We start from the raw sequence: 14,993 nt of genomic DNA on the forward strand, positions 1-14,993 counted from the left end.
GTGGAAGACTCATTTCTGCTGTCATTGCTCCCTGAATTGAATCAGTGTGTCAAATGATTTTTGGAATATTAAGCAGCATGATGTTCTATTCTATAGGCGCTGGTTCCGCACCGATGCCGAAGCTGATATACCTATGTATTTAACTACCTGGACATTTATTTATTTTAATATTTATTTAACTATTTATAAATATTTAAATTATTTTGTTGATAAAATATTATGTATGTATGCTGCTGCTGCTGCTGCTAAGTCGCTTCAGTCGTGTTCGACTCTGTGAGACCCCATAGACGGCAGCCTGCCAGGCTCCCCCGTCTCTGGGATTCTCCAGGCAAGAATACTGGAGTGAGTTGCCATTTCCTTCTCCAATGCATGAGAGTGAAAAGTGAAAGTGAAGTCGCTCAGTCGTGTCTGACTTGGGAAAATGTATATTTTGTATTTAGTCAGTTTATGATTTTTCTTCTTTTATTAAATTCTTACTGTAAAAGACTTACTTTGTTTTTTCGTTAAAACAGAAACACCAAGCCTGAATGGCAGCTTGATTAAAAAATGCATTTCACGATTCCTTGAACCCTCTTTAGGATTTGCATGTTAGAAGTAAAAATACTGTAGCTCTAGCTGTGTTGTTTGTTGCTCTGAGGAACTTGAAGTGAACATAACCATTCCAACGCTTTTTGTAACTCTGAATTTTTTCAAAAAGAGTAACCTAAAAACAACGATCAAAAAAAAACACAAACAAACCATGCTTCAGGATTTGATGAATCCTTGGGAAGGATTTTCTGCCTCTTGTTGGTTGTGGAATTTTTTCCCTGGAAAAAATTGTAGAGATGCTTGAAGACGTGGTATTCAGTTGGCGAGAGGTCAGGAGAATATCTTATTCTTACACTCAAATATCACAATCGTTCACTTCCTCCCAGTGCAGAAATCCCCAGCGTGCTCTCCGCATTCACTCTGCATGACGGTGTCCTCTCCATTTATACAGCTGTGTCCTTCTCCATTACAGTTTCTGGTTGTCAATTTCCCCTTATGACTACAAACCACCAACTCAAAGCAGAACCTGAGTGCAAGTTCTAGATCTGTCAGACACTCTCCTATGACTTTGCCTCCTCTGCCTGCCAAGCACTGCAGGTCCAGACTGTCCAGCCTCCCAGAGAAACACAGTAAATAGAGGGAACCTCGCCCCACAGTGAACAATGGTGGAGACACCAGGGGCTCCTCTGAGCCTGTATCTAGGCTAGTCCATGTGCTGGTTGCACTAGGAGGAACTCGCTTGGTTCAGGAATCTCATTTGAGAAAAGCCCAAAGCACCGAAAACTTGGAGTTGAAAGTCAGCAGCAGCCTGAGAACTTGGAAGGAGAACAGAGATGTTTAAAGTGTTCCCTGGAGCAGCAGCAGGTCCTCAGGACACAGAACAACACAGATGGGCTGCACTGAGGCAAGTGCTTCTCTACAACATTCCTTTGCAGAGACGGAGAAGACTGAAGTGGATGCTGAGAGCAGAGACAGAGCACGAAGGCCTGACCACCAGCTGTGTCCCCAGCACGGGAGATGCTCACCCCATAGCAGCCTGCAGAGTCCTGGAAGGGGCGACGGTCACTCCCGTCACAGCTGCAGACTTGTGTCTTCCTTAGGACCCAGCAAGTTATCAGAGAGCAGGGCAAGAGGTGCCTGGGGACAATGCAATCCAAGGAAGTTCTTAAATTCCATCCTGGTGTCTTTGCCTCTCTGAGAGACAAATAAAATCAAACAAGATTGAATAGAAGGGGCACAGGCAGGGCTTTTAATACATTTAGCAACAGTGGGCCAGAGCTTTCCTCGCAGTACATATGTTAGTAACATGCACATTGGAAGATAACAATTTCTCAAAGTAACCTTTGTGGAAATTCATGTATTTAATGTAGGCAATCTTCAGGACATTGATGGATCAATCATCTTTCTCTTCTTTCCAGCTGGGGCATACTGCACTCAGTAGCTGTAAGTCATATGCAAAGTCAGAGGGACATTTGAAATAATTTTATTCATTTATTCATTTCTCACTGTGCTGTGTGTACACTGCCGCATGGACTTCTCTCTGGTTGTGGCAAAGGTGGGTCCTCTCTAGTTGTGGGGCACAGGTTTCTCACTGTGGGAGCCTCTCTTGTTGGAGAGCTCAGGCTCCAGTGCACTGGCTTCGGTGGTGGGGTCCCGGGGTCTAGAGCACAGGGCAGTAGCTGTGCCCCCAGGCTCACTGTCCTGCAGCACGTGCAGCCTCCAGGACCGCATGTGGTCCTGTTGGCAGGTGGACTCGCCACCACTGAGCCACCAGGGAAGCCCCTCAGGGAACGTTTAAAGTACATGTGGTGTTGGAGAAGACTCTTGAGGGTCCCTTGGACTGTAAGGAGATCCAACCAGTCCATTCTGAAGGAGATCAGCCCTGGGATTACTTTGGAAGGAATGATGCTAAAGCTGAAACTCCAGTACTTTGGCCACCTCATGCGAAGAGTTGACTCATTGGAAAAGACCCTGATGCTGGGAGGGATTGGGGGCAGGAGGAGAAGGGGACGACAGAGGATGAGATGGCTGGATGGCATCACTGACTCGATGGACATGAGTCTGAGTGAACTCTGGGAGATGGTGATGGACAGGGAGGCCTGGTGTGCTGTGATTCATGGGGTCTCAAAGAGTCAGACATGACTGAGCGACTGAACTGAAAAGAACTGAGAGGTTTGGAAATCTTCTTGAGGACTAGGGTCCTAAACAAGTAAAACACATTCTGATATTACTGCTAAAAATATCATTTCATTAACAAATTATTTTCTAAATAACCTTTTCACATCAGTTCTATAGTATTACTTAATGATGTTTAATAGGTTGAGCTAGAAATTTTTTTAAAAGATAACTATACAAGGCTTTGAGGTTTACTTCACAATTCTAGCCAGTTTCTCCCTGCTAAGGAGAAAAATGTTCACTGCTTCTGTCTAGGAAGCACATGTGCACTTCCATCTTGGTCACGCACAGGCCTCCTCAACACCCACATCTTGACCAGAGGTTGGGACATAGACTAGAGCTTCTTCACTGGACTCCGTCAGTAGACACCGGGATGACCCAGCTGGACTGGAGGTGAGAAACGCAGGTGTCTTCCTTTCAAATGAGAACAGCAGGTTACCTGAGGAGGTCTCCTGGAAGGGGTCCTTGTCAACCCCAAAAAAACACACCCAAAAACATGATTCCCGAGAGTTCATTTTATTGGGAGGACTTGCTGAGGACTACAGGCCAGAGCACAGCCTCCCCGCAGCTCTGAGGAACTGCCCCACGCACGTAGAGGAGGTCGTATGCGTGCGACTGTGGTGAAGGGGTGACGTGCAGATAAACTCACATCTTGGGAGAAAGTGGCTGAGAATCAGGAGGAACACATGTCTCTCTGAAAGACTTTAGAGCTTTTCTACCCATGAGAAGTTGTAAAATTGGGTTCGTCAATTTTCTCCGGAAATTATCTAACGATCAGAAGGCCTCTTGTGTCAGTTTTCCCAGAGCACAGAGTGCCTCGTTCCTGATCTCAACCCTGAACTCCTATCAGGGCGTGTTGGAGGTCAGGGACTGCAGTGGGTAGAGACTTCATTCTGCAGAACCTGATGCTGAAAGATATTTTCATTGTCATCCTGAATGAGAAATGTCAGAACTCATGTGGCGAGAAACTGTTACCTGCTTTTTCTTTGTTCGTAAGCTCACAAGAAAGGTCAAGAGGTTTAAATACATAGAAAGTAGGGCTTACCTCTCATAGGGTTAATAAAATTATTTTACTATATTTCATTGAAGAAACCACTCATAAAAGCTTAGAATGCAGCGAGGCTTGCGTGATCGGACTTCCCCAACCAGGGATTGAAATCAGGTCACAGCAGTGAAAGTGCGGGATCCTAACCACTAGACAACGAGCAAACTCCTGCTTCTCTTTTAGCTGGCAGAACAACCTACTCCCTTCCAACAGTTAAATAGTGATTTTGTCTATTTATGATTAGATCTTAATTTTGCGGACTTCAGACCACACACTGTGGCCCTACAAAACAATACGTCGTGACTCCTTGACATTTGAAATGGATTAAGGGGTCTTTGTCAACTCATTCTCCTCCTATCACTTATTTCATTGGTTCCTTATGTCATGTTCATTTGCACCCCTCCTTTTTTTTTAATTGGGTCATTCAGACAAATCAAAGCCCCCAAGGTTTGCTCTTGAATCTTTGCTATGATTGGAATAGTTCATTTGTCTAGATTTATATTTTTCTCCAGGAGTATAAGTGAGTGTGACCCTAAGAGCTAATGAGAGGATTCAGTTAAAATTCTAAAGAGCTTGAAAAGTGACTAGTCCATTAGTAGGAGGTAATAAAATTCAGCTATTATTTTTAATATCATAATTACTATTGTCCAGATTAGGTTCAGGATATTTTGCAATCATTTAATTCTATTTCATTCTAGTTTTTTTCAAAGCATCTTCTCCTTGCCTGAGTGGATTTAATACCTAGACAGATGCTCAGCAAGGCTGGTCTCCAAGACACTGCCAGAGAGGGTTAGTATTCCAGCAACTGGCATTCTAGTTGTCCATCTCCTGTTAAGTGATGGGTTTGACTTCTTCCTTCTCTCCTGAAACTAATCCTAGGTGCATTAATTGAAAAAAAATGAGGTAGCTGATCTGAAAAATAAAGGACAGTCACTTGACCTGGGACTTAACCTTCGTTGAGCTTCTGTCAGCAGCAGCCATGGCCCAGCCTTTCTGTTGTTCATACTGGCCTCATGATGCCCCTCTGCCACAGCCTCATCCCCAGCTGTGCTGCACTGAAGTATGCTAACTCAGAAGACATCATCGTGTCGGGGAAAACCACTTCCCTTCATTCATATTCAGACAGTCAAATTAGTTTTCTTTTTGCCCACAAAACAACTGTGGAGCCTTACTTTCTAGGAAAGTGGCAAAGGGAAACAACAACAAACAAACTAAGGTCTAAATATGACAGCGCTCAGCCCCTCTGCCTTTCTTCACTTCGCTTTCTCTTTCTTACCTCAACGTGAATTAGAACGAGAGCAGGAGCAGCAAGACAAAGCCTGGCCAGCAAGTCACTGAAAGAATGTAGAAACCAAGTGAAAAATTATACTCAAGTAAAGGAAAGAAGGCTATTTCTCCCGGAACGAGGAGCCTGGTTCTCACTGTCCTTCGTTCTCAGAGGAAGAAAGAGACAGAGGAACAGAGATGCCCGGTGGAATCAACTGCCTGAATGAGTCACTGAAACTCACTAGATCCTGTGACATAAGCTTCCAGTGAGAGACACCATCACTGAATGTCCTTTCTCCAGCTCTGAAACTCTGAGCAGAAAAGTGTTGAACAGTTTAAGTATAAGTGTTGAATAATAAAAAAGTTCTCATTTAATTGACTCATATCCAATCGGATGGGTACATTTGAAGTTATTGGGAAATAGGTACAATTAATACTTTAAACTGATGACATTTTCTTTGATCATATTGTGAATACATAAATGAAAATCAAAAAAGGAAGTAAAAGTGTATTAAAACAATTAGAAAATGAAAATTACCATGTTCCCTATTTAATGGCCTCGCTTAGAAAGCCTGGCATCAGAGAACCTACCTCAGGGTTCACCCAGACGCCGTCTCAGCCAGCCCAGCAGCAGCCGCATCTCCCCCATGGCCTTCGTGCTCTCTCTACTCATGGCCCTGGTGCTGGTCAGCTACAGCTCGGGAGGATCCCTGGGCTGTGACCTGTCTCAGAACCATGTGCTGGTTGGTAGCCAGAACCTCAGGCTCCTGGGTCAAATGAGGAGACTCTCCCCTCGCTTCTGTCTGCAGGATAGAAAAGACTTCGCTTTCCCCCAGGAGATGGTGGAGGGCGGCCAGCTCCAGGAGGCCCAGGCCATCTCTGTGCTCCATGAGATGCTCCAGCAGAGCATCAACCTCTTCCACACAGAGCGCTCCTCTGCTGCCTGGGACACCACCCTCCTGGAGCAGCTCCGCACTGGACTCCTGGACCAGCTGGATGACCTGGACACATGCCTGGGGCAGGTGATGGGAGAGGAAGACTCTGCCCTGGGAAGGACGGGCCCCACCCTGGCCGTGAAGAGGTACTTCCAGGGCATCCATGTCTACCTGAAAGAGAAGGGATACAGCGACTGCGCCTGGGAAATTGTCAGACTGGAAATCATGAGATCCTTGTCTTCATCAACCAACTTGCAAGAAAGGTTAAGAATGATGGATGGAGACCTGAACTCACCTTGACAAGACTCTCACTGACTAAGATGCCACACCATCCTTGTATACTCACATGGGGTCATTTCAGAAGACTCTGAATTCTGCTTTAGCCACCAAATTTATTGAATTAACTCAACCAATACATGTCACTAGTAACAAGCAAGTAGATATAAAAGTAATCACATGCAGAGGTTTCAATCTATAAGCAATGACTGCCCTGATGTTATTTATTTATTCTTTATTTAGTTAATGTAACATTTTATCTCATCATATTTATATTTTCATATAAAAGATGTGTATGTTTACATTGTGTCAACATTTAGAAAATATATTTCCCTATTTCATTAAAATTGTTATTTGTTTTATTTATTAAATAGTTACCAAGATAAATTTCTTGAGTTTTTATTTTGAAAACCTAAATCCTTATTTTGTCTACATATACCTATCATAAAATAGTATTTGTTCAGTTTATACTGTGGAACATTTCTATCATTTTCTAGGAAATATTTGTCAACAGGTGGAATTCTGAGAATTTTCTGCAGGTGCCATTGTTAGGACTCTGAGTTTTTCCTCCAGGGAGCCTCGGTTGAGGAACTAAGATCCTATAAACTATGGAGGGTGCCAAAAAAACGTTAGAAAGGAAATAACAAAATTGTAGAAAATGGTTAGTCTTGATGTCATAGGGATAACTAATTTATACCCACTCATTAAAGAATGGTTGATACACATATCTGAGGGAAGCAGTCACCTCCTGCAGGAAAGCTGATGCCATACCCTGTTGACTGGCTGCTCCTGACTCCTGTTACTCTGCCTCCCGCCTTCTCCTCAGTACTGCCTTACTGAGCAATTCACTCCCTTCCACAGTAACTTCACTGCCTCCACACAGGAGCTCTGTTCTGTGCTGGTTTCTAGCTGCATGGTGTAGTCAGAGTGGAAGCCACAGGAAGAGAGCCCAAGCGAAAGGAGACCCCAAGCGAAAGAATTTCTTTAAATTCTCTAGAAATTCTAAAACCTGAATCCCAGCTCTGCTAATTACCAGCAGTGACACCCTGAAAAATATCACAAACACTATAGATCAGTTTTTTCCTCTCTAATATGGGGACAATAAGAGTAGTTTTCACAGGATTACTGTTTGGATTCAGTGAGTCCATATCACACAAGAAGCATCACACGCTCCTGGCAGGAATCATCAGGACCCTGAGAATCACGGAGTGGCTGCCCTCAGGGAGGAGACAGGACAGCCGCCCTGAGACAGCGACTGGAGGGCAGCATGGAAAGGTGCTGGCCCCCAACAAAGGTATTTTCTTTCAACTTTGGTGCTGGTTTCATAGTGTTTTCAGTGTGAGAACTTTCCTTTGCTGTATGCTGAAGAGCATTCCAATTTCTGGGTTTCATATCTCTAAAAGCAGTCCTATGAGTTCGGAAAAAACTCTTTGAGAAAGAAGAATTAGTAGAAAATGCTTTGATGTAATACAAAGACGAATAATAGGGAAAGAATAGAGATCTCATATCAATGCAGAAAATCAAACACTTGCAGAGGCAGGAAGGAAAGAGCAGGCGCTGTGAAATGGACTTCTGCTCTCCAGTCCTACGCCGTCCCAGCTTGGATCCTAGTTCTTGTTTCGGTAAAGTCCCTTGTCCATACTTGCTGGCAATATCACCTCCTGGAGCCTCTGCATGGCTGCTGAAAGACCAAAACCCAACAAAGAGTTCCGAAACCAACTGTTACCCTTCTCATACTAAAGATGTGAGAAACATTATTAATGAATGAAGTGTGATTTTTCTGAAACCCCCAGGGGACTCACGCCAAGGGGCGCCTTCCAGGATTGCTGCTGCTAGTGGCCTTGTCCGCACGGCAAGCCCCTGCTGAGCCACCTCCACAGGAGACTCCACCTTTAGCAGGTAGGTCTGCTTCAGTCTCCTGTGGAGTCACTGCTGCTCAGTTCCCCTGCGTCTTGGTGCTCGCAAGATTTTGTTTGTCCCTTTTGAGAATGGAGTCTCTTTTCCATACTCCTGTAGAAGTCTTGTAATCAAAGCTCCCTGGCCTTCAGAATCAGATTCCCTGGGGATACCCAGTCCCTTTGCTGGATCTGCAGACCCGGAAGCCTGACGTGAGTCTTAGAACCTTCCCAACAGTGAGAGAACATTTTTGGTAGTACTGTTTTCCAGTTTGTTGGTTTCCCAGCTGGCAGATATGAGATTTATTTTCATTGTACTTGAGCCCCTTCTACTATCTCGTGGTAATTTCTTTTTTGTCTTTGGACATGGGGTATCTTTTTTGGGTGGCCTCCAGAGTCCTCCTGTGGACAGTTTTCAACAGCTTGTTGCGATTTCGGTGCTCTTGTAGGAGATGAGTGCATGTCCTTCCCCATCTTGAAACAGAAGCTAAGCCAAAACTTCCATATTTGACCATTTGAAATATGTTGAAGCATCTCATGCACACCCACCATATCTTTTATTCAGCACCAGGGACCTATGTTTGGCTGAGATTTGAACAGGAGGTTAATTACTGGAAATAGGTGTGTTCTCTATCTTCAAAGAGTAAGGTTTTCTAAGAAGGCGTTTAATAATCAATATGTCAACGTGCTGCACAGAAAATATCATTACTGAGGTATATCCAAGTTCCCACAGTAACAAGCCAGGGTTCATTTACAAAAATTGATCAACAAAGATTCCAGCAATTTATACATTCATTTACCATATTTCAACTTTTATTGTTTTAAGAATTTCCTACAGTCTGTACTTTTCAAGATCAAGGCCTTCCTGGAGAAGGAAATGGCAACACACTCAGTATTCTTGCCTGGAAAAGTCCATGGACAGAGGAGCTTGGCAGAGTGCAGTCCATGGGGTTACATGACTGAGCATGCGTGCATGAGGGGGGAGGGAGATGGGTTGGTAACAATAAACTGGCAGAACTAAAAGAAAAAAAAAGATCAAGGCTTTGCTTTTTAGTTTTAAACACCCCTCACCCACACATATCCTCCATCAGGACCTTCTAACTGAGAGTCCCTTAAATGGGGAGGAATTGACTCCCCAGAGCGGGAGCACGTCTCCATTTCTTATTCCCACGCAGCATCCTGCACAATGGTAGGATACTACTGGTCCTCGGGGTTGTCAGTAAAAGTGTAAATGTAATAATGATAATAATAATAATAATGATAAGCTTAAAATAGTTTTGCCAGTTAAACTGTTTGAAAATGACAATCTTGCTGCGTTTTGTGTGTGTGTGTGTGTGTGTAGGCGGTTACTCTTGTCTTTTTACTTGACCAGTATATTTGTTATCTGGGCATCTCTTTAGTCTTCCCTCAGCTTTCTGCACTATTTAGTCCAGTTGGTTTTTCTGTCCTATACTACACTTTTCTCAGCTTTAAAATAGGAATATGGGAGTGGATATGTGTGTGTTTAGGGATATGGGAGTGGATATGTGTTGTTTAGAGTTGATTTACATTGTTGTACAGCAGAAACCAAGAAAACATTGTAAAGCAATCAGTGTCCAACTGAAAATAAAATAGGGATAATGAGAACACTGTACTCCATTCAATATACCATCTCATGTTATGTGCTTTATATGATGTTAATACAACAATTTACAAAGTTATCATAAATGAGTAGATTATATAAAGCATCAGGGACACATTAAACATAACTCTGAGAGCTGTTACTGTGACAGGTGTATACAAAAGTTTCACCATTATTTCATGTCTACCCTAAGAATGATTCTGCCATATCTGTGCCTTGCTCAACTCTAATTTTTAATGCAAAAATTCTACCTCTGCAAATTAGAATAGCTTAATCTTTTCTATGGAGATGGAAATGGCAACCCACTCCAGTATTCTTGCCTGGAGAATCCCAGGAGTCGAGGAGCCTGGTGGGCTGCCATCTATGGGGTCTCACAGAGTCACATATGACTGAAGCGACTTAGCAGTAGAAATCTTTTCTAATATTGTACAAAGCATTTTAAAATTTTACTAGCAAATGAAATAATCTCATGGCTGTACCAAGCACAGCGAGATATTTACTGGGCAACAAATCAACATGCAGTCAGTGCATTTGGCATAAAAGATGCTTATTAGGTAGCAAATGGTATATTAAGAGTAAACCTACATCATGCTGAAATAAAAAACATTTTGATTATGAATTTTAAACCAAATTATCTGTATGAAATGACATTTTAAAAAAGTTAGTAAAACTCTCCAATGGAAAACTATATAAATTTGAAAGCTTAACATAAGATCCTAGGTTAAAAGAAATGAGAAGAAAGCAAGATTTTGAAAATTGAAATTATTTAAGGTAGTTACTGGGTCATAAGTTTGTCAACTACAGCTTTTGCTCAATTGAAATAAGATGAACAAAGAAGTAATTTTGAACACATTGCAGATGATTTTGCTTCCACTGAAGCCAGAACCTTAAAGTCTTGTTTTGGCTTAGGGAAAATATTTAAACTTGGCGTGAGTTTAAGACTTATCTATACATTTAAAAATATTTTTCAACTACTTGATCACTGCAGGAGAAGTTAACCACTTAAATTAAATGAAATCACTTTCCCTTTCGAGGGGCTCCTTGAAGTCTCAGTCTTGTCCTCAAGTCCTCCCACTGAAGGGTCCCAATATTGGGTAGATGCCCCTCCAGACAGTAGATGTCTTTCAACTTTCCCCAAATCACTCCTTTTCCCAGAAACAACCCTGAATCTGAAAACACACCACAATATGCTCTGATTACCAGCCACTAATCGCTGCATAAACAGGCACCAGTGTAAACTGCTCTGGCTAAAATCTCATCCCAGGAAGGAGAGGGTGGACGTAGGTGCAGGTGCAGAAATCCAAGGCTCTGAGCAAAGCCGCTACAAAACACGCCTGGGAAGTCTGGCCCCAAAAGGAAGTTTCCTCACTGCTCCTGGGGCCCCACGAGCTCCCGGGGCCCCAGCGGTGCCTTGACTCGGCCTGAGGCTCCTGCTGACCGGGACTCTCCAGTTATCCTTGGTGGTACCTGTGCTCAAGTTCAAGGCTCTTGACCTGGAGTCAGTTTCCGCTTGGTGGGCAGGGCCAGTTGGTCTCTTACAGGGAGATCTGCGGTGCCCATCCCAGCCACAGAGGCTTGGAGCTCCTTGTTAAGCTGTAGCCCTGTTTCACTAAAGCTGTGAGTTTGGTGATTCCTGGTCTCTAGGAGGATGGCAATGGTGACGATCACCATTCTCCAGGGCTGGAGAACACCACCCTCCATGTCATCAGGGAAGGGGTTGGCATCTGGTGAGCTTGATGATGCTGCAGATGTCAGGCTGTGCCAGCCTCTATGCAGCTGTGCCCAGCAACATCCTGCAAATGAGATCTTTAATAGGCCAGAACTGTCAATTTCTACACTTTTCTCTTTTGTTTCCACTGAAAAGCTTTTCCCTTCTATTCAGGGCATCAGAGAATGTCACAGCTTCGATGCTTCTTTTGTGTTATTACACTGGAAATGAAATATACTCATGGAAAAGTCTCAGTCAAAAAGGAGATCGTCATTTACATGAGTCGACTCAGCTTGAAATAAAAACCCAAAGCTCCATCTAACATTCTTCTTTAGTCTAAAAGAGAACTCAGAGGTGTGACTCCATAGTCTATTCTGATAGTTTAAATTGCACCAAGATGAATCCTGTCACAACTCTCTGCATTTCCTTTTTAAGGTCTAATACATAAGGTTTGGATTCTTCAACAATGATTTACAGGACCATAGTTCCCATTTTCTGATGGTCCACAGGTAACAGTGGCATAATACTCAGTTCAATTCAGTTCAGTCACTCAGTTGTATGCAACTCTTTGCAACCCTGTGGACTACAGCACACCAGGCCTCCCTGTCCATCACCAACTCCTGGAGTCCACTCAAACTCATGGGCATTGAGTCGGTGTGCCATCCAGACAACTCATCCTCTGTCGTCCCCTTCTACAAGTAACTTCAATCTTTCCCAGCATCAGGATCTTTTCCAAGGAGTCAGTCCTTCACATCAAGTGGCCAAAGTATTGGAGTTTCAGCTTTAGCATCAGTCCTTGCAATTACAATTCAGGATTGATTTCCTTTAGGATGGACTGGTTTGATCTCCTTGCTGTCCAAGGACTCTCAAGAATCTTCTCCAACACCACAGTTCAAAAGCACCAGTTCCTCCGTGTTCAATTTTCTTTATAGTCCAACTCTCACATCCATACATGACCACTGGAAAAACCATAGCCTTGACTAGATGGACCTTTGTTGACAAAGTAATGTCTCTGCTTTTGAATATGCTCTCTAGGTTGGTCATAGCTTTTCTTTCAAGGAGCAAGCATCTTTTAATTTCATGGTTGCAGTCACCATCTGCAGTGATTTTGGAGCCCAGAAAAATAAAGCCTCTCACACTTTCCATTGTTTCCCTATTTGCCATGAAGTGATAGGATGACTGAGCGACTTCACTTTCATGCATTGGAGAAGGAAATGGCAACCCACTCCAGTATTCTTGCCTGGAGATTTCCAGGGATGGGGCAGCCTAATGGACTGCTGTCTATGGGGTCGCACAGAGTCAGACACTACTGAAGTGACTTAGCAGCAGCAGCAGCAGACCCCTTTTCTGATTTGAAGATTTGAATCAAAAATATACTTCCTTTAGCCAGGTTGTGTGTTACTCTCAAGACCTAGATGTAAATGTAACTAACTCAGTCATTTTTGTTGCTTTGATTTTTTAAAAAGAAATTAACCCCAAATCAATAATCAGTTAATTCATAATAAAATGTTCACTATATTAAAGAGTACTAATCCTCAGTGATCAATGCAAAGAAATAGAGGAAAACAATCGAATGGGAAAGACTAGAGATCTCTTCAAGAAAACTGGAGGTACCAAGAGAACATTTTATGCACAGATGGGCTCCTTAAAGGATAGAAATGGTAGGGACCTAACAGAAGCAGAAGATATTAAGAAGAGGTGGCGAGAATACACTGAAGAGCTGTACAAAAAAGATCTTCATGATCAAGATAATCACAATGGTGTGATCACTCACCTAGAGCCAGACATCCTAGAATCTGAAGTCAAGTGGGCCTTAGGAAGCATCACTATGAACAAAGCTAGTGGAGGTGACGGAATTCCAGTTGAGCTATTTCAAATCCTAAAAGATGATGCTGTGAAAGTGCTGCACTCAATATGCCAGCAAATTGGGAAAACTCAGCAGTGGCCATAGGACTGGAAAAGGTCAGTTTTCATTCCAATCCCAAAGAAAGGCAATGCCAAAGAATGCTCAAACTACTGCACAATTGTGTTCATCTCACAGGCTAGTAAAATACTGCTTAAAATTCTCCAAGCCAGGCTTCAGCAATACGTGAACCATGAACTTTCAGATGTTCAAGCTGGTTTTAGAAAAGGCAGAGGAATCAGAGATCAAATTGCCAACATCCCCTGAATCATGGATAAAGCAAGAGAGTTCCAGAAAAACATCTATTTCTGCTTTATTGACTATACCAAAGCCTTTGACTGTGTGGATCACAATAAACTACGGAAAATCTGAAAGAGGGGGTAATACCAGACCATCTGATCTGCCTCCTGAGAAATCAGTATGCAAGTGAAGAAGCAACAGTTAGAACCGGACATGGAACAACAGACTGGTTTCAAATAGGAAAAGGAGTACATCAAGGCTGTATATTGTCACCCTGCTTATTTAACTTATATGCAGAGTACATCATGAGAAATGCTGGGCTGGAAGAAACACAAGCTGGAATCAAGATTGCCTGGAGAAATATCAATAACCTCAGACATGCAGATGACACCACCCTTATGGCAGAAAATGAAGAACTAAAGAGCCTCTTGATGAAAATGAAAGACGAGAGTGAAAAAGTTGGCTTAAAATTTAATATTCAGAAAACTAAGATCATGGCATCCAGTCCCATCACTTCATGGCAAATAAATGGGGAAACAGTGGAAACAGTGGGTGACTTTATTTTTCTGGGCTCCAAAATCACTGCAGATGGTGATTGCAGCCATGAAGTTAAAAGACACTTACTCCTTGGAAGGAAAGTTATGACCAACCTAGATAGCATATTCAAAAGCAGAGACATTACTTTGCCAACAAAGGTCCATCTAGTCTAGGCTATGGTTTTTCCAGTGGTCATGTATGGAGGTGAGAGTTGGACTATAAAGAAAGCTGAGCACAGAAGAATTGATGCTTTTGAACTGTGGTGTTAGAGAAGACTCTTGAGAGTCCCTTGAACTGCAAGGAGATCCAACCAGTCCATCCTAAAGGAGATCAGTCCTAGGTGTTCATTAGAAGGACTGATGTTGAAGCTGAAACTCTAATACTTTGGCCACCTGATGCAAAAAGCTGACTCACTAGAAAAGACCCTGATGCTGGGACATATTGAGGGCAGGAGAAGGGGACAATAGAGGATAAGATGGTTGGATGGCATCACCATCTCAATGGACATGGGTTTGGGTGGACTCCGGGAGTTGGTGATGGACAGGGAGGCCTGGTGTGCTGCAGTCCATGGGGTTGCAAAGAGTCAGACATGGCTGAGAGACTGAATTGAACTGCACTGAATTAGTAGCAGAAATGAATATCAGGTTGAATGCTACAAGGAAAGGGAGAAAACTGGAATTCCACCAGTAGAATGTGGACCAAGATGTGACAGGATATAAAAAGTTAACTAGTACAATTAATTAGTAAATATTTCAGTGCAAATACCCACTGGACATTGGAGATGGCAATTTACAAGCAATTTCATGAAATGTAAAGCATGGAACAGAAAAACTGATCAAATGGGAAATGAGTATAAAATGAGAA

At 42.9% G+C, this 14,993-nt stretch overlaps 1 protein-coding gene across 1 annotated transcript; it reads left to right on the forward strand.

Annotated features, from left to right (window-relative positions):
- Positions 1-5,622: 5,622 nt before the first annotated feature.
- LOC120860185 (interferon omega-1-like) lies at positions 5,623-6,249 on the forward strand. The gene has a single exon (XM_040235970.1). It carries the CDS (start codon positions 5,662-5,664, stop codon positions 6,247-6,249), a length of 588 nt encoding a protein of 195 aa, XP_040091904.1. The 5' UTR covers positions 5,623-5,661.
- The last annotated feature ends 8,744 nt before the right edge of the window (positions 6,250-14,993 follow it).

This window comes from Oryx dammah, unplaced genomic scaffold, assembly GCF_014754425.2.
Source record: "Oryx dammah isolate SB20612 unplaced genomic scaffold, SCBI_Odam_1.1 HiC_scaffold_11049, whole genome shotgun sequence".
Lineage (NCBI taxonomy): Eukaryota > Metazoa > Chordata > Mammalia > Artiodactyla > Bovidae > Oryx > Oryx dammah.